This window comes from Hyla sarda, chromosome 2 (genome assembly GCF_029499605.1).
Source record: "Hyla sarda isolate aHylSar1 chromosome 2, aHylSar1.hap1, whole genome shotgun sequence".
Lineage (NCBI taxonomy): Eukaryota > Metazoa > Chordata > Amphibia > Anura > Hylidae > Hyla > Hyla sarda.
The window spans coordinates 86270867-86296234 of NC_079190.1; the positions used below are offsets into that span (position 1 = coordinate 86270867).

The window sequence follows — 25368 nt, forward strand, 5'->3', positions numbered from 1 at the left end:
CGGAAATTCTTTTCTTTTTGAAACACAGAGCTGTCTGCTGACATCATGAGCACAGTGCTCTCTGCTGACATCTCTGTCCAAAAGGAAATCCCCATAGCAAACATATACTGTTCTGGACAGTTCCTAAAATGGACAGAGATGTCAGCAGAGAGCACTGTGCTCATGATGTCAGCAGAGAGCTCTGTGTTTCAAAAAGAAAATAATTTCCGCTGTAGTATTCAGCAGCTAATAAGTACAGGAAGGATTAAGATTTTTTAATAGAAGTAATTTACAAATCTGTTTAACTTTCTGGCACCAGTTGATTTAAAAAAAGTTTTTCACTGGAGTACCCCTTTAACTCTCATAGAGTTATATGGAGAGAGTTACTCCCGGTCCACACAACAAGCGCCTTTGTAAATTGGCTAGTTATTTTGAAAATAGCAGGTGACACCATGCAGCATTGTATAAGGGAACCTGAGCTGCCCAACAGGGTGGCCTTTTTCCCCTAACCAAAAAAATTAACTTCTTAAAGGGGTATTTCAGGAAAAAACTTTTTTTTAAATATATATATATATATATATCAACTGGCTCCAGAAAGTTAAACAGATTTGTAAATTACTTCTGTTAAAAAAATCTTAATCCTTTCAATAATTATCAGCTGCTGAAGTTGAGTTGTTGTTTTCTGTCTAGCAAAAGTGCTCTCTGCTGACATCTCTGCTTGTCTCGGGAACTGCACAGCGTAGAAGAGGTTTGCTATGGGGATTTGCTTCTAAACTGGGCGGTTCCCGAGACACGTGTCATCAAAGAGCACTTAGACAGGAGAAAAAAACAACTCAACTTTTGCAGCTCATAAGTACTGAAAGGATTAAGATTTTTAATAGAAGTCATTTACAAATCTGTTTAATTTTCTGGAGCCATTTGATATATAAAAAAAAGTTTTTTCCTGGATAACCCCTTTAATGTAAAAATATAAAGTGTAATTTACACTTATATAGTCTTACCTGTTGGTATGAAAAATAATAGCGTAAGTGGATCATTATCGAATACTATTCCTAGACTATACCTGAGCATCTAGTTTTTAACATGTTGGAGAATGACTATATGGAAAGTGTTGATTCTAGTAAGTAGTTGTCATTAGACACTTCAAATGCTGTATAGGAAAAGCTGATTTATGTTAAATAAATGGATGACTTCATTTTCCAAGAAATTATTGCAAATGAACCAATGAATCACCTGGAATAATGCCTGGGTTGTGTACTGGTGTTGCAGATAAAAGTCTTCCAATATCTAAAACTTTCCTTTCCATTTGTTTTCCAGCAGACCTATGTTTCATCGGCACAGCACATGGCTCCTCCCAGCCCTAGTAATAGTAGCGGTGGTGGAGAAGGAGGAGGTGGCGGAGGTGGAGAACAGCTGAGCAAAACCAATCTCTACATCAGAGGTCTTCATCCCAGCACCACGGACCAAGACCTGGTGAAGCTGTGCCAGCCGTAAGAAACATTCCCATTCCCTATTGAATAGGTTGATATAGGGCTGGGCGGTATGACCAAATGTGTGTATCACGGTATTTTTTCCTAGCCCCCCCCCTTATTAATTATCAGCCCACATCCCCATCGGGGTAAATACTCACATATTACCCGCAAGAGCTGCCCTCCTCGTCCTGTTTGTTTCGCTGACACTCTCTATACTGTACGCTGTATTGCTATGCCCTGGCTGAAAAAGGTAAACAAAATAAACTTTAACGCACCTACGTTGGCCTTACGCTGGGGACGGGAACGTCGGAGAGCTGTCAGCCTATCACCAGCCGCAGCGATGTTCCGCCTCGGCCGGTGATAGGCTGAGCCCACTGTCATGTAAGAAGCTGGCCGGCTGGTGATAGGCTGAGCCCACTGTCATGTAAGGAGCTCTGGCCGGCTTCTTACATGACAGTGGGCTCAGCCTATCACCGGTCGAGGCGGAACATCGCTGCGGCTGGTGATAGGCTGACGGCTGTCCGACGTTCCCGTCCCCAGGAAACAAGTGAGGCTGGTACTGGACCAACGGGAGGTGAGTTAAAGTTTATTTTGTTTATTTTTTGCAGCCTGGGCATAGGGATATCACACAGTATAGAGCAGTGGTCTCCAACCTGCGGACCTCCAGATGTTGCAAAACTACAACTCCCAGCATGCCCGGACAGCCAACGGCTGTCCGGGCATGCTGGAAGTTGTAGTTTTGCAACATTTGGAGGTCCGCAGGTTGGAGACCACTGGTATAGAGTGCCAGCGCCCGGCGGCCGCAACAAACAGGACAAGGAGGGCAGCGCATGCTGGTGACATGTGAGTAGTACCCTGATGGGGACAGCACAGCGCTGGGCTAATAATTAATTGGGGGGTGGCAGAACAGCGCTCGCGGGTCAAATAGGATTAGTTCCCCGATGTGGGGACAACGCAGTGCTGGGCTGATTCATTCATTCCCGAGGGGGAGGAGCCAAACCGGTATTGCGGTATGGGTTAAAATTCATATCGTGCAGCACAAAAATTTCGGTATGAACCGGTATACCGCCCAGCGCTAGGCTGATAATACAGAGACAATTATCTCGCTTTGTCTAGGCTTCTTTTGATGCATTTTGGCAATGTCTATGGGTCATAAAATGATGTCCTAGAAGCTGCAATCGATATGCAAATATGTTTGAGATACAGACTGCAAAATAACCTTGAAATACAGTAGGGAGATACAAAATGCCTAATAAATATCTCTAACGCTATCTTTATACTTGTACTGCACAGTAGTAATAGACATGTATCTTGCCCATGGAGGCCCCTGCCAGCAAGCTGCTCACTTCATTTTTTGGATTGCTTGTATTGCCATTTACATGGACTTCGTCCCAGTGTATCTGTTGCCTTGTGGACATTAACAATTTGACGCTGTCAGACTTGGACCAATCCATTGCCATTCACTAATAAGAATTAAAACATCAAAACAAGCTGTCCGTCTCGGCATTTGCCCATGCTTTGTCAGTCTTGTGACTAGTGGCGATGTTTTTTAAACTGTAGTTCTTTTAGCTGTTGCTTTGGGGATTTGTAGGAATTAAATTGAAATGTTATTGCTAAAAGTGTTCCAGTTATCACAGTGTTTTATAGGCTGCTCTGATAAGAAAGAGTAGTAAACATATAGATGCACATGGACAGAGACAGCAGTAAGTGTTACGCCGAGCGCTCCGGGTCCCTGCTCCTCCCCGGAGCGCTCACGGCGTCTCTCTCTCTGCAGCGCCCCGGTCAGACCCGCTGACCGGGAGCGCTGCACTGACTTTGCCGGCGAGGATGCGATTCGCATAGCGGGACGCGCCCGCTCGCGAATCGCATCCCAAGTCACTTACCCGTCCCGGTCCCCGGCTGTCATGTGCTGGCGCGCGCGGCTCCGCTCTCTAGGGCGCGCGCACGCCAGCTCTCTAAGATTTAAAGGGATCAAGAATTGGGGTCCTGCTTGCCGTAAGAGATGCCTCACATCGCCTCCCAGTCCCGTCTGTCAGGCCTCAGTGTCTCCTCCTGTGCCTAGCCTCCCCAAGGCCTATCTGGACTGTGCCGTGCCTCCTCATAGCCCCCGTCCTGGTGACACTCTGCCCCGTGACAAGCTTCACCCTCTGCCCCCCCTCCCCATTTCCACTTCTTCTGAACTACCTGCCGCTGGTATAGCTACCCAGAATTTCTTTTTTCAGAAGGAGACTCAAGAGGCGTCCCCTATGTTGTCGTCTCTTTTGAAGGGACAAGGAGACAAAAAGAGGGGGAGACCTAAGGGGGGGGGGTACTGTTACGCCGAGCGCTCCGGGTCCCTGCTCCTCCCCGGAGCGCTCACGGCGTCTCTCTCTCTGCAGCGCCCCGGTGCCGGCGGGGATGCGATTCGCATAGCGGGACGCGGCCGCTAGCGAATCGCATCCCAAGTCACTTACCCGTCCCGGTCCCCGGCTGTCATGTGCTGGCGCGGCTCCGCTCTCTAGGGCACGCGCGCTCCAGCTCTCTAAGATTTAAAGGGCCAGTGCACCAATGATTGGTACCTGGCCCAATCAGCTTAATTAGCTTCCACCTGCTCCCTGTCCATATTACCTCACTTCCCCTGCACTTCCTTGCCGGATCTTGTTGCCTTGTGCCAGTGAAAGCGTTTGGTGTTGTCCAAAGCCTGTGTTTTCAGATCTTCTGCTATCCACATTGACTACGAACCTTGCGGCCTGCCCCGACCTTCTGCTACGTCTGACCTTGCCTCTGCCTAGTCCTTCTGTCCCACGCCTTCTCAGCAGTCAGCGAGGTTGAGCCGTTGCCAGTGGATACGACCTGGTTGCTACCGCCGCAGCAAGACCATCCCGCTTTGCGGCGGGCTCTGGTGAATACCAGTAGCATCTTAGAACCGGTCCACCAGCACGGTCCACGCCAATCCCTCGCTGACATAGAGGATCCACATCCAGCTAGTCGAATCGTGACAGTAAGGCTTGGTTCACACCACGTTTTCCGTCATACGGGACCGCATACGGCTGGGGGGGGGAGCTAAAACCTTGCGTTCCCGTATCCCTGCCATATGCCCCCCATATGTAATTCATTTCAATGAGCCGACAGGAGTGAAACGCTGACTCCGGTCGGCTCATTTTTGTCCCATATGCGGTTTTCCCACCGGACCTAAAACCGTAGTGGACCACTGTTTTAGGTCCGGTGGAAAACCACATACGGGACAAAAATGAGCCGTCAGGAGTCAGCGTTTCACTCCGGTCGGCTCATTGAAATGAATTACATACGGGCGGCATATGGCAGGGATACGGGAACGCAAGGTTTTAGCTCCCCCCAGCTGTATGCAGTCCTGTATGGCTGAAAATGTGGTGTGAACCCAGTCTAATTTGGCAAAAAAGCATATAAAAGTCCTGTGTTCACACTGTTAGGGGTACTCTTTACTTATTTTTAATCCCTTTAAGGTCAAATAATCTGTGAATAAACACAAAAGTGTTAAAGGGGTACTCCGCGGGTCAGCGTTTGGAACAAACCAGGAGATCATGACGTCATAGCCCCGACCCCCATAATGACGTCACGCCCCATCCCCTGAGGGGGTGGGGCGTGACATCATGAGGGGCGGGGCTATCACATCACGAGCTCCTGGCGCCTGCTCCAGCGTTCGGAACAGTTTGTTTCAAACGCTGACCCGCGGAGTACCCCAAGTGTGTCTTGCGTAGCTTTATGAATGTGCAAGGGCTGCATGTAAAAACCCTATAGTCTGTAAGGTTGGTTGTCACTGCCTTAGAATGTGATCTTGAAAGTGGCTGCTCCTACGTATAGAAGTTGTATCAGAAAGTCTAACCAACTCTTCTCATATTTACGTAAAGCTTGTTTCATACAGTGTTGCTAGCAGATGCACTCAATATACAAAGTTACTATAAAGCGTTAGAAACATGTTGTATGTTTAAGTTATTGAAAGTAACATGTCATTTGAGAATGTTGTCTAAAGAATTTGGTGGGCCAGTTTAGTAGGTCTTAGCAGTGGTCCCAAAACAGTAGCTCGAGAGCCGCATGTGGCTAAAAACCCTCTTCTTTGTGGCTTGATATGGAAGTCCTGAGTTATGACCATATGTACTGGCAATTTACATTATTATGGACATATCCTAGCCATGATTTTGATTCATTATGTTCGCTACATTTCTAGGGCACTCTTAGGCTGCATTCTCACCTTGTTTTTACGTTACGGTTGCCAGCTCTGGGTGGGGGAGGGGCAAATCGTGCTCTCCCGTACCCCAGCCGGACCAGCGCTGAAATCCATTGACTTTAATGAGCCGACCGGAGTCAAACGGTGACTCTGGTCAGCTCATTTTTGACCCATATCCGGTTTTGTGACCGGATCTAAAACTGTAGTATACAGTTTGCCCCTCCCCCAGCCGGATCCGGCAACCGTAACATAAAAATGGTGTGAATGAATGCCGCCTAACAGCCATATTTGTATCTGGTGTGAACCTATTACTCTTACTTGTTGTCATTTGGTCTTAAGGGGGAAGATGTTTCCAGCTTGGCACCACTTTCAGGAAATTCACTGGCGTGCTGACTTTTCCTAATCGTTAAAGGGGTACTCCGGCAGAAAACTTTTTTTTTTTTTTTTTTAATCAACTGATACCAGAAAGTTAAACAGATTTGTAAATTACGTCTATTAAAAAATCGTAATCCTTTCAGTACTTATTAGCGGCTGTATACTTGGATTGGATTTCTCTTCGGTCACAATCGCACTGCTCTCTGCTGACACCTCTGTCCGTGTCAGGAACTGTCCAGACCAGGAGAAGATCCCCGTAGCAAACATATGCTGCTCTGGACAGTTCCTAAAATGAACAGAGATGTCAGCAGAGAGCACTGTGGCCGTGACAGAAAAGAAATCCAAAATGAAAAGAATTTCCTCTGTAGCATACAGCTGTTAATAAGTACTGGAAGAATTAACAATTTTTAATAGAAGTCATTTACAAATCTGTTTAACTTTCTGGCACCAGTTGATAAAAAAAAAAAAAAGAAAAAAAGTTTTCCACCGGAGTACCCCTTTTAAGTATTTGTGGCCCTATGACTTCCAAAATCAACTATAGGCTTAAAGGGGTACTCCGGTGCTTACACATCTTATCCCCTATTCAAAGGATAGGGGATAAGATGCCTGATCGCGGGAGTCCCGCAGCTGGGGACGCCCGGGATCATGCATGCGGCACCCCATTTGTAATCAGTGCCCGGAGCGTGTTCACTCCGGGTCTGATTACGGTCGACCGCAGGGCCGGCGGCATGTGACGTCACGCCTCCGCCCCCGTGTGATATCACACTCCGCCCCTCAATGCAAGCCTACGGGAGGGGGCGTGACAGCTATCACGCCCCCTCCCATAGGCTTGCATTAAGGAGCGGAGCGTGACATCACACGGGGGCGGAGACATGATGTCACACGCCGACGGCCCTGCGGTCGACCGTAATCAGACTCGGAGCGAACACGCTCCGGGCACTGATTACAAACGGGGTGCCGCGTGCATGATCCCGGGCGTCCCCACCGGTGGGACCCCCGCGATCAGGCATCTTATCCCCTATCCTTTGGATAGGGGATAAGATGTGTAAGCACCGGAGTACCCCTTTAAAGTGGAAGAGGTGCTTAGGGTAAAGTGAGGACATGGCTGTATATTACTATGACTCTGGCTGTATATGGCTGTTATTTTTTCCAGGTGTTTTCAAAGTGTTTTTGAAATGACAGAGACACTTTAAAAGGATATTCTAATTCTCATTATCAAGAGTTATCCCCTATCTACACGATAATGAATAACTAGTGGATCTATTGGCAATGTTTAGAGGCCCTATAAAGAATGAATGGAGTGTAGATTGCGCATTCGTGGGGACAGTTTTCCCAGTGGTTGTCCCAGCGATCAGATCCCCACTAGTCAGCTTTTTATTTTTTTCGATAGGGAATATCTTTTGAAAATGGGATGACCGCTTAAAGGGGTACTCTGCTGCTCAGCGTTTGGAACAAACTGTTTTGAATACTGGAGCTGGCGCCAGGAGCTCATGATGTCATAGCCCTGCCCCCTCATGATGTCACGCTCCGCCCTCTAAATGCAAGTCTATGGGAGGGGGTGTGACAGCCGCCACGCCCCCTCCCATAGACTTGCATTGAGGGGGCGGGGCGTGGCAGCATGAGGGGGCGGGGCTATGACATCACGAGCTGTCGGCTCCAGCATTTGGAACAGTTTGTTCCAAACGCTGACCAGCAGAGTACCCCTTTAAGAGAGAGTTTGTGGGTCGGCTAGATGCTGAGCTTTGCGGAGGCTGGGAGGAGGAGCTTTTTACTATATTTAAATACATATAATAATTCTTTTAAGCATAATTTTCTTGTTTTTTATGTATGTACCCCCTCCCTGTTTTTTACCTGTGGCCAAATAGGAGGTTTGGTTGTCTATCCTATTTGCCCCCAGCAGCCTATTTAGTGAAAAGGGGGCAAGTACACATCTTCCACTTCCTGCATCTTCTTTCTGCGACTATTGTACGGTTGGGTTCACACCACGTTTTTGCAATACAGTTACCATATCAGGTTTTTGATTTAAAAAAAAACGGATTCCTCAAAACCTTACTAAACTGTATCAAAACGTGTGTACAAATTTGTATCTGTATATGGTTGAAAACCGTATAAGGTTTGAAAAATGATGTCCGGTTGCATCCGTTTGTTAAGAAAAAAACGTATTTGTTTTTAACTTTTTACTCCATTATGAATAAACTGTGCAAAGTCAAAAACCTTATGGTGAAAACTGGATGGAACCGTACGCCCATACCGTTCTGTATGGTTCCCATTGACTCCCATGTTAAAAAAAAAAAAAACGTTTACGGTTTTCTGCCGGGGAAAAAAAAAGTAAAAAAAAACGCTTGGTTTGAAAAACGGAGACAAACGTATACATTATGGTGCTTACAGTTTTAAATGGGAAGTCTATGGGCACGGTTTTCTGTACGGTTGCATACGTTTTTTTTTTTTAGTTTTTTTTTTTTTATGAAAGTGTATTCCGAAACCGTGGTGTTAACCCACCCTAAGTCTGGCCTGACAACCAGGGACTCAGAATAAGCTGCAGAAAGGAGCTTCAGGAAGTAGAAGAGGGTGTGTGCTGGGCCCCGTCTCCACTAAACAGGCTGCCGAGGACCAGAGGAGCATATATACATAGTGATTAGAGATGAGCGAACTTACATTAAATTCGATTCGTCACAAACTTCTCGGCTCGGCAGTTGATGTTACATAGTTACATAGTTACATAGTTAGTACGGTCGAAAAAAGACATATGTCCATCAAGTTCAACCAGGGAATTAAGGGGTAGGGGTGTGGCGCGATATTGGGGAAGGGATGTCTTATCCTGCATAAATTAGTTCAGCTTTCAGGTGCTCCGGTGGGCTGGAAAAGGTGGATACATTCCTAAGAAAGAGTCTCTTAGGACTGTATCCACCTTTTCCAGCCCACCGGAGCACCTGAAAGCTGAACTCATTTATGCAGGATAAGCCGTCAACTGCCGAGCCGAGAAGTTCGTGACGAATCGAATTTACTGTAAGTTCGCTCATCTCTAATAGTGATAATCGCTACGTAATCGATTCTGAAAATAGTTGACAACTATTTCCATAATCAATTAGTTGCCGATGAATCGATTAGTTGTTTCAGCCATAACAATAAAGCATTTTGGAGTATGATGCTTTTGGCTTTGATTTACATCCTGGAGACACTGATAGCTAATTATCATTAATGGACGGAGATACAGATATGGACAGGGAAATATCAAGTATCCAATTCTTACATACGATCATAGGATTCCGCCCACAGCTGAATTGCTGATGTTAAAGGAATTTCACAATTTGAACTGGCTATGTCCTGATATTGTACAAGCTGAAAACTGGCTTCAGGATCTGAAAGAGTATTTTTACATTACAACCTGGGAATGATCAATATGTTGAAACAGTCCTATAAGGTATGCAGAAAAACAACATTGCCCTGTGTGTAACCTTGGTCAGTGTGTAGAAATGATTTGAAGGTACTCTCTATTTACGGTAGAGTTTAACAAGGCAGAGCCCCAATTTAACTATTACTAATAGTCCAGAGCTTTATGCCTGTGTTTAACTGCTTTTCAACAATGTTTTATATGAGGCAGAGTTGTTTACCTCTCTATAAATTACAGAAGTAAACCTAAATCTCCAAATGTAACATTTGTTATAGGAGAGGACAGTTGTGTATATGTTCTTAATCTTTGTCATTTTTTTGTATCTTTCAATAAACGTTGCATAAATCAATAGTACAAGTAAATGTTATTGACTTTATAATATGTCTTATTAGAGAAAAATGACTCTTTTTTTATTGCCACCTATGCTCTTTTCCTTCTTTGTCTTTCTTCTAAACTCATTCTTCACTCTACTAAACACCGAAACTATTGGCTTACTAAGGGATTATATTGTATGCTGCGTATAGAAGAGGATAAAAATAAGGGGAGGAGCAGTTAGATGCAGAGTGTGAGAGAGACACACAAAGACCCTGTTGAAAATGTCTAGTGTGATATCTCACAGTGCACACTGCTCAATTCTGCCCTATAATGTCCTCAATGCTGCTGTGTCTATTTGCTATTGAGATATAGAAGAGCAGAATTTCCTTTCTTTTCTGTGTACACAGTGTATAAGAAGAAATCATAGCAGCTAGTCTCCACCCACTAGTTCATGGTGGGTGGAAAATGGGCACAAAACAGGAAAAAGAGGCATAAACACTTGATAAATCTGCTAGGCACTGGAAAACTAGGTCAAATAGTTACAAAACATGACATTACAACTGAGCACTGAGCTTGATATATATATAGTGTAGCAAGCTATGAGCTCGATGTGTAGTGTGAATTTGGAACAATGGAGAAGATTTATGAAAACCTGTGCAGAGGAAAAATTCTCCAGTTGCCCATAGCAACCAATCAGATTCCTTCTTTTATTTCTACAAAGGCCTGTGAAAAATAAAACAAGCGATCTGATTGGTTGCTATGGCCAACTGGACTACTTTTCCTCTGCACAGGTTTTCATAAATCTCCCCCAATGTGCTTGATATATTTAATATGTGTATGCCATAGTTTATTTAGTATTGTTGTTTATTAAATTTCGTCCTATTTTAAAACCTCTAATGGTGTGTTCACACTAAAGAATCTCTGTGCGGAATTCCACACCGAGATTCCGCTGCATGAACCTTCCAGTGGTGTGAATTACATTTTTCAGCAGAATCTGCAAGCAGAGACCCTTTATTTAAAGGGAACGTGACACCACATATGCTCTACCACTTCCACTGCTAAAACACGTAGTGATACCTGTAATGTAAATGAGTTTACAGTTCCTTAGGGCACTGGGGGTGGTCGCCCAGACCCCACCTATGTCCTCCTCCTGTAGTGAAGTCATTTGACAGTCCCGCCGAGACACAGCACATGCTCAAGACCTTTCACAAGACCTTGGCTCCACGTCACTGCTAAGGGGCGGGTTGTGCTCGGTGGTCAGGCGGGGCTAGAAGACAGGAGTGGTCTGGGGAGACTGCCCCCAGTGCACCATGGAACTGTTGGTGACATGCATTTACATTACAGGTATTAATCTAATGTGTAATATCCTGTAGCTTACACTGCTCAATTCTGCCCTATAATGTTCATAATGCTAATGCTGCTGCTTCTAAGTGCTATACAGATTTAGGGGAGCAGAATCTCCTTTCCTGTGTGTGTCTTGGCTCCACATCACTACTGAGGGGTGGTTTTGACTCAGTGGTCAGACAAGGCTACAGGAGGAGAAAGGAGTGGTCTGTGGAGACCACCCTCAGTGCACCAAGTAACTGTTAGTGCCGTGCATTTACATTACAGTTATCACTGTGTTTTAGCCAGGGCTGTGGAGTCGGTAGATAAATGTTCCGACTCCGACTCCTCTGTATTAATATGCGAATGTATTTATAAACACTTACAGTTGAATCCAAGAAGCTGTTCCACCAAGTTCTTCTAAGCTCTTCTAGCAGAGAGAGGTAGTTGGGCAGAAGCTGCTGCCTTCTCCTTTTTGTGTGCTGATCTGCTGCTGAAGATAGGGCAGTGGGAGGATCCAGGAAGGGGCATTTATTATAAAACATGATTTCCCTAGTAGAATCCCATAGTCATGTTTATAGTTTAAGCTAACAATCAGAGTTTATAAGTTTTTATAGCCTTAGCTGAATGGCAGCAGTTTTTCCAATGGTTTACAGCTTCAGTCTTGAACTATTGACCCTCCATTCCCTTCACTTATACAAGTGTCTCTAGTCCTGCATAAAACATATTTAATCCCTTATCAGTGAGAGGCTAGGTTACCCATGGGTTCCCTGTAACAGCAGAACACAACACTATGGAAAGTATTGCCGCTCCTAATTGTGCGTTGCGTGCCATATAGTGAAGCACATGAAAAGCATGCTTCTTCAGTCACTTAACGTGTTCGTTTTGCGGTTACATGAGGCACTGCATGCATTGGTCTTTATTCTTACAGTAGAGAAGTCATTAATTATAACTTTTGTGAATTGGGACATTTAAACTTGCTTTTTTTTTTTTTATTCCAATCTAAATTTTGTAGGAGTTGGAGTCGTTGCATTGATTGCCGACTCCGACTCCAGGTACCCAAAATTTCGTCCGACTCCGACTCCACAGCCCTGGTTTTAGCAGTGGAAGTGGCAAGGCAAATGTGGTGTCACTTCCGCGCTTATTTCCAAAACAAATTGCAATGAAAAAAAACTACCAGTTCTGGATCATTTCTGCCCCATTTAACACAAAGCAGAAAGGTGTGAGTCCCTAGAAAACACAATTTTCCTTGCTTAATTCCATAGTGTGAACATACCCTAAATGTTTGGCAAGGCCTATGAAAGAAGCTAAGGATTTGTGTCTGGGTGTACATATTTTTCCGAATGCATTCTAAATGAGTAAATATAGATCTATCTAAATACGTATACGCACACATACGTATAATTATACATTTAGAGAATCACAAGGAGGAGGAGTTGAAGGAGGGAGACGGAGGGGGAGTAGCTGCCTCGTAACCTCATTTCACCCCAGCCAAGGAATGCGGTGTACATCCCCTGAGCCCCAAGGAGATCTGCACATGTCGCCCACAGACTGAGGGAATGTTGTTTGGATGAAGCAAGATGTTTGTAGGGGGAGAACAGGCCAGATGGGAAAGTGTTTGATGCCAGTACGGAGCTAGTATTGTAGGAAACAAAGTTCACACAGCACTCACTTCACGTGCACTATAGATCACTATTCTTTTTAAAACGGTGTGTCTCCAGCTGTTGCAAAACTACAACTTCCAGCATGCCTGGACAGCCGAAGGCTGTCCAGGCATGTTGGGAGTTGTAGTTTTGCAACAGCTGCAGGCACACTGTTTTACGGGTTCATCCACTGTGCAGCTTGTCCTTCTTTCCTCCTACTCTTCTCCTTGAGTATATTCCTTTATTTTATATATAACTTTAAATAAAAATCTTGTAATTTTGTATTATTGCTTTTTCTGCCGATTGGTTTGTGATATTTGCTTTCTGTGAATGGAATATATAAGCTAGACCCTTGCGTATACAGTGGAACTAAACGTAAAAAATGAACTTAAAGGGGTAAACATTTTTTTTTAAATCAACTGGTGCCAGAAAGTTAAACAGATTTGTAAATTAGTGCATGAGAAGACAAAGAAAAGTCGGCACTCACCGGGTTTCCAATTCAGCAGATTTTATTGCACGTTGCTCACAGCCGTAGTACAATTCTCGGGGAGACGACGGATGGTACAAGGGGGGTACCACAGAGAGGCCACAGAGAGGCCTCTCTGTGGTACCCCCCTTGTACCATCCGTCGTCTCCCCGAGAATTGTACTACGGCTGTGAGCAACGTGCAATAAAATCTGCTGAATTGGAAACCCGGTGAGTGCCGACTTTTCTTTGTCTTCTCATGCACTGATGGTATATTCTACATAAGTCCGAGCACCACCGTATCCCCACTCCGCTACAGCGACTTAGTGTCCACCCGCTTTCAGGTTCAGAAATTAGCAGTGCCGAACTACTCATCTATACGCTACAGATTTGTAAATTACTTCTATTTAAAAATCTTAATCCTTCCAGTACTTATCAGCTGCTGTAGACTACAGAGGAAGTTCTTTTCTTTTTGAATTTCCTTTTCCGTCTGACCATAGTGCTCTCTTCTGACACCTCTGTCTATTTTAGAAACTGTCCAGAGCAGGATAGGTTTGCTATGGGGATTTGCTCCTGCTCTGGACAGTTCCTGACATGGACAGAGGTGTCAGCAGAGAGCACTGTGGTCAGACAGAAAGGAAATTCAAAAACTTGCTCTGGAACATACAGCAGTTGATAAGTACTGAAAGGATTAAGATTTTTAAATAGAAGTAATTTACAAATCTGTTTAACTTTCTGGCACTAGTTGATTAAAAAATAAAAGTTTTCCAGTGGAGTACCCCTTTAAAGTGTAAAGAAGATTCTGTTTATGAGTGGGAAGGCAATTAATAATTGTATATTTTTACCAGGTTATATCATTTCCAACATATTTGCTGTCTGCTATAGGATATTTCTGTTACTTGTGATCCTGTATGTTGGCACCGACGTTGTGCCTGTCACCGTAGTTTATTTGTTGACTTTGTCCATGATTTGTGATGTGGCTATATAATTTTGAAGCAGTTTTTTTTTAAATTCTATTTCCAGCAAACTAGTGCAGTCTGTTTTGCTATGTACGGTAAGGTTGTAGAAATTTATTTATGGTTCTATAAAAAAACAAATGAAGCGGTGCTTCACCATAATACAGCCTTTTTACCGCACAGCCATAAGATTACAACTACTGACAGGTACAGTGTATAAGGCCCCATTCACATCACGTTTTCAGGACTCCGTTAGGGTGTATGCCGACAGGTTGTACAGCCTGACGTGTTGTCTACAGCCCCGTAGACTTCAGTGGGCCGAACGTATTCCGATCATGACTATGTGTGGTCCGTTGCTCTAAAATATATGCTGTGTTGGTAGGACTTAAAAACGTGGATGACCGTGCTGACTTACAGCTGTATGGAGCCTCGAAACTGTAATGTAAATGTAGCCTAATACCGATTATCTTGTGAAAACAGAACTTGTTAAAGGGAACCAAGCATTAGATTTTACCATATATAACCCTTAGCAATGCGTTATACTGTATATATGGTCAAATCTTCATCTTCCCCGCCGCCCCATAAGTAATCCCCTAGGCAGGGAGCTATGCTTACCTAGTCCCGCTGCTCCAGCTATAGTGTCGCCTGTTCGGTGTGGTTGGTAGCCCGCATCACCACTCTACCCCGTCTGCTTAGGAAGCAGAGCAATGACGCAGGCCATCAATCAGGCCTAGGGGACTTCACTACAGCCGGAAACGGCGGGCCTAGGTAAGTATAGCTCCCTGCCCAGGGGACTACTTATGCAGCGATGAGGAAGAATTACAAACTTCATATCCTCAGCGGGGCATCTCATCTCTGGGGGCAGGAACATCTCCTGGGGATGGTAAGGATGAAGATCTTACCATATATAACGCTTTGCCAAGTGTTATGTATGGTAAAATCTAATGCTTGGTTCCTTTGAGAGATTATACTAGGCAATAAGAGAAAAGTCAGTTCTTGAAGATGATAGGTTTGGAGCAGGATAAATGGGCAAGTGTAAGGATCTAAGGGACTTTGAGAAGGGCCAGATTGAGATGTCTTGATGAGTCACAGCAACTCCAAATAAGCATTTCTTGTTAGATGTTCCTGGTATGCAGTGGTTTGGATCTATTAAAAGGGGTCAAAGGAAGAACAATTGGATACGATAATTGGTAAAAGGGCCATGGGCACCAAAGACTCGTTGATGCATGTGGGAAATAGAGGTTAGCCCATCCAATCTGTTCTTGCAAAACAGCTACCGATTGTTCTTGATATGTTGTAAGCAAAATAAATTGACAGGCATAGGAATCTGAGCAACTTTGATAAAGACAAAATTGTGATAGCTACATGGCTGGTGTTATGGTGCATTCCTTGTTTACAGTGCTTAGTACTTCACGAAAGGGGCTCAAGAATGAAAAAAAAGGTGAAAAGTAGCCACTGCAGGGGCATTGATAAGATCTAAAAAGATCAAGGGCATTAACCCCAAGGCATATGACCTACCAAAACATATACAGGTGAAAGTCGAAAATTTTTAATATCGTGCAAAAGTTCATTTATTTCAGTAATGCAACTCGTCTGCGGAAGGAAGCATGAAGTGCTTCAAAATCTCCTGATAGACGGATGCGTTGACCCCGGACTTAATGAAGCACAGTGGACCAACACCAGATGATGACATGGCCCCAAATCATATAGTATATTGGGGATTTGGGGTTTTCATGAGCAGTAAACCATAATCATAACAATTATGACAAATCATGGGTTGAACTATTTTGCTTTGCATGTAATGAGTCTCTCTCATATATTAGTTTCACCTTTTAAGTTGGATTAAACAGCATAGTTATAAAACAATTAAAAAACGTTTTAGGACATGACAGACTTAGATACACCCCCTCATCAATGTCCCTGGAAATATCATAAAACCTGTACCTAAAGATACATCAGACTTAACCCTAAATGCCCTTCTTCTCCAGTAGCACTAATGTATATGTAACAGCATATCTTTGAATAATACAGTAATATACAAGGTCCTAATTCCTCCACCCCATTCCACAAATATCCACACACATACTGATTTAACTGATATAACACCACATAGTGCCAATATAGCGATCACATTCCAGTACTACATTGGTGGAGGTATGATTAAATGGTAGACCTGATATAGGTGATTACGGTGCAGTTACATCCAGTGACTACAAGTGGTGTATTCTCTAATTAGAATCTTTCACTTTTCCTTTTTTTCTCCATCCAGACCTCCACAACTTATATCTGCTCTCTGTAGTGCCCCACACAATAATAGTGACTTTTTATTGACTGCCATAGTAGTAGCATCCACTTTGTGTCCTACATAGAACTGGTGCCCCCCCAATTGCTCCTATAGTAAAAGTGTGCCAACTCTAGTATTGGTGCCAACCTTGTGCCAACTTGAGCAACTGTGGTGCCCACTCAGTAAAATTCTCCTCTTAGTACCCATGTTTCAGTTATAATTTCCCTTAGTAAGCCCACTGACTACTGATGCCCTCCTTAGAGCCCCCAAGTTAATTATATTGCCCCTACTCAGTATATAAAGCCCCCTATATTGCCCTCCATGTAAGATGATGCTCCCATTACTATTGAAGCCATCCATTCCGGGCAGGTGAAATTACACCATATCGCACCAGACACTTTTTTGGGTTATATATAAATTCTAAGAAGTATCGTTTTTCCTTCAAGCCCTGCATGGTGAACTAGCACAGAGATGGAAATACGTCACTCACACATTGGCCATATGGCATGTATTTAACCCATACACTGGAAACATATTGCTCACCAAATACAATGTGATCATATATAATGTATTTTGTTAGTTTCCACTTGTTTATATAGCAAAAACATATATATGTTTGTATTCATTTGAAAACCCCTAATATACAAAATGTAGAACAGTGACTGAATAATGACCCTATTAGGAGTATTCCAACATATTTTTTTAGCTTTGTATAGAGATTGTTAACGGGGTTATCCACCAAATAGGGATAGTTAACAGGGTTATCCACCATAAGGTGATTTTAGTACGTACCTGGCAGACAGTAATGGACATGCTTAGGAAGCATCTGCGCTTGTCTTGTCCTGGCTAAATGGCTATGTTGTGAGATTACCATAACACCATGGCTAGCTTTTTGTGGACTGGTATTTCCTGTTTGACTTTTCTTTTTTTGCCTACAAATCCCATAATTCCATTTTCCTCCCTCCCGCACATCAGCCACCCCACCCATTGAAACATAAATGAGCTGCATCCATTCAAAGACCTGTGATTTTCAATCAGGGTGCCTACAGCTGTGCCATTAGTTGCAGATTGATCCCTCTCCCACCAAGCGATTGCTCCACCCATTGAAGCAGACAGGCTCCCTGTCATCAGTGATGTCAGGTCTTGGCCGCATTGCAGCCTGGGAAAAATCTGAGACAACAGTAATTTTGAATGCTGATGAAAATAAACATAAAGTGAAAATCACATAAGAATTGTGAGAAAACCGTCACACACAGGTACAGACACTATATTATGAACTACGCTAACTTTACAGCCCCTGTAGCATAGTCGAATAAAAAAAATTCCTGGAATATCCCTTTAACGAACAGGCTGTCACATACCAAGTGCCTAGTATTTTTTGCCATTGACAGGAACTGAGAACGACTTTAAAATGTTGATGGTTAGTGATTATTGTCATGGTTGTGCCAGTTGCTCACTTACACACATACACATGAGGCCAGTTTCACAGGAAGCCAATGATCCTTTGGATGTTTTTGTAATTTACACTATTTCACCCATATATACTATTCACACTGTAATGAACACATATTAGCTTTCTTTTGTTATGCAGAATCCTAGCAGGCTGGACAGAGACACCTACCAATAAGGGGAAAATACTGCCCCTTTTAATAAGAGCTCTATAAGATTAGATGAACAGGCCTTTAATGGCCTTATCCAGTGGCTGTTTTATTTTTATTTTTGCCAATTATGTGGTCGTACGGGTGGACGTGTCCTGGCTGCATCTTTGCTTTCTACATGTAGGTGTCTTTTTGCACCATAGCAGGGCTTTGTACTCTTTGTGCATTTGCTATTTATATGTAATGCTTGGTGTAACCTACGGATACTGCCTTATGCTCTACCTATATTTGTGCCATGAGTTATATGCCCCTACATATGGGATTTGCACCATTGATTATTACTTATTGCCCAGGAGACGCCCTATTTTTCAGCTGCCATTCCTCTGATTTTATAAATATCATTTTATACATGTGTTTGTGTTTTAAACAATAAAGATTGTTACTTTTTTTGCCCAGCTTTTTTGTTGGTATAGGTTTTGTATGATAGCTATATAGTAGAAGAATACATTAGGGACTTCCCGCTGGTGTATACATCTAATGGACACTGCTGTTGTGAACCCATCCTGACCCTGCTACTGCATTATAGACAACCTCTTTCAGATATGTCTGATGGCAGCTTGTTGTCTATTTCTATTAACAAATAGCAGAAGTCTGAATACAGCTCTGGAGCATTGTGCAGGCAATAACCCAGGCCAGTATAAGACAAGTAATTACATCCCATTACGGTAGAACGTGTACAGGCTCATCGCTGTAGAGTTCCACTGGTAACAGAATCTGCCTAGCTTAGTTATTTCCTGTCTGGTGTCAGTAAATGGATGGGTGGAGGTGGGGGATGGTAGCTGTAGGAAGGGTTAGTTAATCCTTTCCGTGCTGGGTAGTAAATAAAATACTGTCATTTGCGCAGACGTACGACCCTAATGCACTAGTAAGGGTTAAACAACTTGGGGGAACCAGAACATTTTTATCTGTCATATGAAGGAGCGAAAGAGGCAGGAATAGGAAGAGGGAGATGGCTGGGAAGCAGCGCTGTCAACCCAGGCTATTCTTAGCTGTATGGGTCACTGTCTCACTAGAGGAAGGAAAAGACAGATAAAAGGCAACACTTCCTGATTCTACATTCAGAAAATTAGAAGATTTCGGCATATCATTATACGCGGCGAAGGCTCTACATGGCAAATACGTTCAATGGTGACTTTATCAGTGCCACTCCTTGGGCCTACAGAACCACAGCAGTTCTTTATGGCATAGCTTCCACTAGGGGATGAAATTGTTCCTCAGGAATATTGGCCCATGCGGACAGGCTAGCTTCTTAGAATGACTGCATAGTCCATTCTACCCTGTCCCAAAGATGTCTCTGGGATTTATATATGGCCAATGAGAAGACCAGGAAACAAGGAAAATTCTCTGTCATGTTTCTGTAACCATTTCATGATGATACAATTGTTGCACGGTGCATTGTCCGGCTGATAGTGCCCTTCTGCCATAGGGTAAACATCTCCCATGAAACAATGAACTTGGTCACCAAGGGGTACTCTGGATACAAAAAATGATTGATGGTAAGACATGCTAGACGACCATAAATTGTTATCATTACAGTGGAGAGAGAGTGTAGCAGTAACTTCCCATCTGGAATTGATGAAATTGGAGCGTCCTAGGGTTTCTTGCTCCCTGCAGGGAATAGTAAGGGTTGGAGGGCGCACAGCACTCTGAGAGGACCAACGAGGAATGCCAGGAACTGTAGTTTTACATCAGCGCATGGCAAGATGTCAAACAAAAGGAAAAAACTGGGAAATGAGGTACTGGTACATTGGGAACATGGGTTTTGGCCATGAAACATACAGGGGGACATTTTTAAGTGCATGCAATTTTTTTGTAATTATTCGTTAGATAATCGCTTTAAACCCTGTTGTCCCAGCATCCAACCACAGGCCACAGACCCAGGTGCTAAGGAGTGATGAGTGTGATGTACTTGGCTGTAATATACAGTGTATAGCATCTGTTCATCAGAACGATTCCTGACCCACTTTCATTGATATCACACCATCCAACACTATTGCACCATTTGTGCAGCAGTTTTTGGAATACTTCCCTTGCTAATCTAGCGTGAATGTCTAGGTCTTGTTTTAAGATGCCCAGATCACTGATTTTCCAATACTAACGTAGATTCACACCAAAAGTGATCCACAGAAATCTTGCACACTTTAAAGGAAAACTGTCAGCTTGCTCCCCCCGCACTAACCAGCGTTACTGGGCGCTGATCAGTTTGATGCTTACTGTGCTCAGATCCACCCTGCCATTTAGCGGATGTCTTTATTTTTCCGTATATACTAGTTAAGTGCTAACTGGCACAGGCGAGGTAACTGGCACTCTGACGTCAGCGGCCGCGGGCCAGCTCATCAATATTCCTCCCCTCCCTCCACCACTCCCTCTTCTCCCCGCTCTGTAATGAAGAAGGAGAGGCAGAGGGTGGGGAGGAATATTGACGAGCTGGCCGGCGGCCGCTGACATCAGAGTGCCAGTTACCCCGCCTGTGCCAGTTAGCACTTAAGTAGCATATACGAAAAAACAAAGATATTGGCTGAACGGCCGGGATCCGGGCACAGTAAGAATCAAACTGATCAGTGTCCCCCGCCAGTACCGCTGGTTAGTGCGGGGGGAGCAAGCTGACAGTTTTCCCTTTAAAGTGTCCCTGTAATTTCTAAAAACTGCTGCTCGCTTCTCCCGACTCGCTCTAATGATCCATGAGGCTGTGACATGTCAAATGTTTTTATATAAATGATAGGCACACTTCAATGCTGCATTTTTGGGTTTTATTCTAGTTTCCACACAGAGAAGCTCCAATTGTAAAAAGACAATGATCACCAGAGCATTTTGGGTGAAAAAATGCTGTCCTGCAGCTATTGCATGTGTGCCTCTATAAGGTGACCAAATAGACAAGCCAGACTCCTGGTTTGTCAATCATCCTGCTGCGTGAGCCGGTTATATGTCACAGAGCCTCACTGCACAGAGCTCTGCTTGTCCTCAGTGTACAGAGCCCTGCTTGTCCTCAGTGTACAGAGCCCTGCTTGTCCTCAGTGTACAGAGCCCTGCTTGTCCTCAGTGTACAGAGCCCTGCTTGTCCTCAGTGTACAGAGCCCTGCTTGTCCTCAGTGTACAGAACCCTGCTTGTCCTCACTGCACAGAGCCCTGCTTGCCCTCAGTGTACAGAGCTCTGCTTGTCCTCACTGTACAGAGCCCTGCTTGTCCTCAGTGTACAGAGCCCTGCTTGTCCTCAGTTTACATAGCTCTGCTTGTCCTCACTACACAGAGCCCTGCTTGTCCTCAGTGTACAGAGCTCTGCCTGTCCTCACTGTAGAGCCCTGCTTGTCCTCAGTACACAGAGTCCTGCTTGTCCTCAGTGTACAGATCCCTGCTTGTCCTCAGTGTACAGAGCCCTGCTTGTCCTCAGTGTACAGAGCCCTGCTTGTCCTCAGTGTACAGAGCCCTGCTTGTCCTCGGTGTACAGAGCTCTGCTTGTCCTCAGTGTACAAAGCCCTGCTTGTCCTCAGTGTACAGAGCCCTGCTTTTCCTCAATGTACAGAGCCCTGTTTTTCCTCAGTGTACAGAGCCCTGCTTGTCCTTAGTGTACAAAACCCTGCTTGTCCTCAGTGTACAGAACCCTGCTTGTCCTTAGTGTACAGAGCCCTGCTTGTCCTCAGTACACAGAGTCCTGCTTATCCTCAGTGTACAGATCCCTGCTTGTCCTCACTGCACAGAACCCTGCTTGTCCCTAGTGTACAGAACCCTGCTTGTCCTTAGTGTACAGAGCCCTGCTTGTCCTTAGTGTACAGAGCCCTGCTTGTCCTCAGTGTACAGAACCCTGCTTGTCCTCAGTGTACAGAAACCTGCTTGTCCTCGGTATACAGAACCCTGCTTGTCCTCGGTGTACAGAATCCTGCTTGTCCTCAGTGTACAAAGCCCTGATTGTCCTCAGTGTACAGAGCCCTGTTTGTCCTCAGTGTACAGAGCCCTGCTTGTCCTCAGTGTACAGAGCCCTGCTTGTCCTCAGTGTATAGAGCCCCGCTTATCCTCAGTGTACAGAGCCCAGCTTATCCTCAGTGTACAGAGCCCCGCTTGTCCTCAGTGTACAGAGCCCCGCTTGTCCTCAGTGTACAGAGCCCTGTTTGTCCTCAGTGTACAGAGCCCTGCTTGTCCTCAGTGTATAGAGCCCCGCTTATCCTCAGTGTACAGAGCCCTGCTTATCCTCAGTGTACAGAGCCCCGCTTGTCCTCAGTGTACAAAGCCCTGATTGTCCTCAGTGTACAGAGCCCTGTTTGTCCTCAGTGTACAGAGCCCTGCTTGTCCTCAGTGTACAGAGCCCTGCTTGTCCTCAGTGTATAGAGCCCCGCTTATCCTCAGTGTACAGAGCCCAGCTTATCCTCAGTGTACAGAGCCCCGCTTGTCCTCAGTGTACAGAGCCCCGCTTGTCCTCAGTGTACAGAGCCCTGTTTGTCCTCAGTGTACAGAGCCCTGCTTGTCCTCAGTGTATAGAGCCCCGCTTATCCTCAGTGTACAGAGCCCCGCTTGTCCTCAGTGTACAGAGCCCCGCTTGTCCTCAGTGTACAGAGCCCCGCTTTTCCTCAGTGTACAGAGCCCTACTTTTCCTCAGTGCACAGAGCCCTGCATGTTCTCAGTGTATAGAGCCCTGCTTGTCCACCCACACCTCCTATATTTGGTCTCCTCACAGAGACACACAGGCAATAGCTGCAGGGACAAAAATAAACATATATTTTTTTTAATCAATGTATATTTCAAATATACATATAATGTAATGTTCTACATGTGTCGTGAGCTTGTGGGGATGTGGGGTAGGAAGGGTGTAGCTGTGCAGTGATGAAAGGGCGTTGGATTAACCCTTAACTGTCGTGATGCCAGGGTGCGGGTTCTTCATATATATATATATATATATATATATATATATATATATATATATATATACATATACATATATATATTCCAAGAAGACCGCAGCACTCCAAGATCAGGTGAAAATAAAGATAGCGTTTATTCCATCTAGTTCAAAGGCAACGTTTCAGCTGCGTACCTGCAGCCTTTATCAAGCCAATCGCTTGATAAAGGCTGCAGGTACGCAGCTGAAACGTTGCCTTTGAACTAGATGGAATAAACGCTATCTTTATTTTCACCTGATCTTGGAGTGCTGCGGTCTTCTTGGAATATACTTACCTGTATCCCGTGACCTGGGCTTGACTGATAGCACCCACCACAATTGGTGTGTTGCTCCCTATTGGATTTCTACATACATATATATATATATATATATATATATATATATATATATCCTACCGCCACCCGTCCCAGGAACGATAGGGAGGAATAAAGGATTGTCCACAACCGGAGGTTTAGTAAACTGGAAATAACTTTACTGCAACTTTTATGCAGGTTAACAGTAGTAACAGTCTTTACAGAGGACCGGACTTCAAGTTCCTCACAGTTGGTTGGGACCTTGTGGGGAATAAGCTCTGAGGCTTGCTTTACGCTGTTCCACTGAATTTAAGGTTTGGTTTTAGGTTCAGTAGTCACATAGATTTAGGATTGAGTTTAGTTGAACTCACGGTTTGGTATTCGGCTGAAGTTAGCAGGCTTCAGGCCTAGATTTGTCTTGCAGGTATACACGGAGCTTCCCTCTGTCTGCTAGTCCGGAACCCAAGAGAGCATGGTGAGAAGAGAGCGATCATTGGACACAGCGCCCTTATATGGCAAGGGGCAGGCTCATAGCTTATTGGTTCCCACCAACTGTCAGTCCTTTCACAAAGCATTGTGGTACATCATGTGACCCACTCATGTGACCTGGAAGGTCCTTAAGCTTAACCTAACAGTAGGCTTAGTAGTCATGTGCCCTAAGGTCCTGGAAGTACTAGATATATATATATAAATTATACAAATTATATACATCAAACACATAAAATTAAAGAAGGAAGAGGCGACAAGGGGTTATCCCACTAGGAGGATCCTACCGATACGCAGGAACTCTGACTTTGGGGACTTACCACACAAGGTACGGTACAACGTACGGTACCGGGACACCACACATGATATAAAAAGTTTTTGCTAATGACAGGTACACTTTAAGCATATTTTGGTGATATTTTTTTCTAATATTCCACATCTATGTTTTGAAAACAATCCTGAAATCTGCAGTTTTCTGGCCACTTAGCTTAAAGAGTACCTGTCATCAAACTATATTTTCTAAACTAACTCAGATTATATTCCCTAATTATTCCCAACACCCCTCCTGCCCTTAAAATTTTTTCTGAGCTTTAAAAAGCTGTGCATAATACCTTTCCCTTTGCTCACATTGTGTGAGCTCCTGGCAGGAGAAAGTGGGCGTCCCCAAGCAGGCATGATGTCACTGAAGACTGCGAGAGCTGTGCCTCACCATGCTTCGCACGCACTTCCTGAGTTTGGTCTCCTGCCAGGCCGGGAACAGAACAGAGACACCTGGTGGCTGTTTTTTAATCGCATTAAAACATATAAAGGTTGAGATTTTTAACAGGAAATTGAGTACCGTATTTTTCGCCGTATAAGACGCACTTTTTCTTCCCCAAAACTGGGGGGGAAAAGTTGGTGCGTCTTATACGGCGAATACACACCTATCGCGGCTGTCCCTGCGGCCATCAACGGCCAGGACCCGCGGCTAATACAGGACATCACCGATCGCGGTGATGCCCTGTATTAACCCTTCAGACACAGCGATCAAAGCTGACCGCTGCGTCTGAAGGGAAAGTGACACTAACCTGGCTGCTTAGTTGGGCTGTTCAGGACCGCTGCGGTGAAATCGCGGCGTCCCAAACAGCTTACAGGACCTTACCTGCCTCGGTGTCTGCTCTGGGATCCCCTGCTTGGCCGGCGCTCTCCTTCGACGTCATTACGTCGTTGCGCACGCCGTTCCATCATCCAATAGGAGCGGCGTGCGTAGCGACGTGATGACGGCGACGGAGAGCGTGGATCCCGTGGAAGAAGACTTCCGGAGAGTCGGGGACACCACGGGGACCCGGCGACAGCGATGGAGTCACATCCAGGACAGCGGTGACAGGTCCGGAGCGGCGGGGACACGTGAGTATAACCTCCTATCCAGTGGTCTTCAACCTGCGGACCTCCAGATGTTGCAAAACTACAACTCCCATCATGCCCGGACAGCCAGCGGCTGTCCGGACATGCTGGGAGTTGTAGTTTTGCAACATCTGGCAGTCCGCAGTTTGAAGACCACTGTTGGGTTCAGAATCTTTTTTTTTTTTGATTTTGCTCCTATAAATTGGGTGCGTCTTATACGCCGGTGCGCCTTATAGGGCGAAAAATACCGTAAATAGCAAAGTGTCTTATAATT

At 44.7% G+C, this 25368-nt stretch overlaps 1 protein-coding gene across 9 annotated transcripts in view; it reads left to right on the plus strand.

The window, feature by feature from the left end:
- RBMS2 (RNA binding motif single stranded interacting protein 2) overlaps positions 1–25368 on the plus strand; it is a 167939-nt gene that overhangs the window by 118659 nt on the left and 23912 nt on the right. For 7 of the 9 annotated variants that reach the window (XM_056562405.1, XM_056562404.1, XM_056562401.1 and 4 more), the window contains exon 2: positions 1297–1469. In XM_056562405.1, the coding sequence (XP_056418380.1) occupies positions 1297–1469 (173 nt within the window). The remainder of the gene's footprint in view (positions 1–1296; positions 1470–25368) is intronic. The other 2 variants (XM_056562403.1, XM_056562409.1) reach the window with 1 other exon arrangement.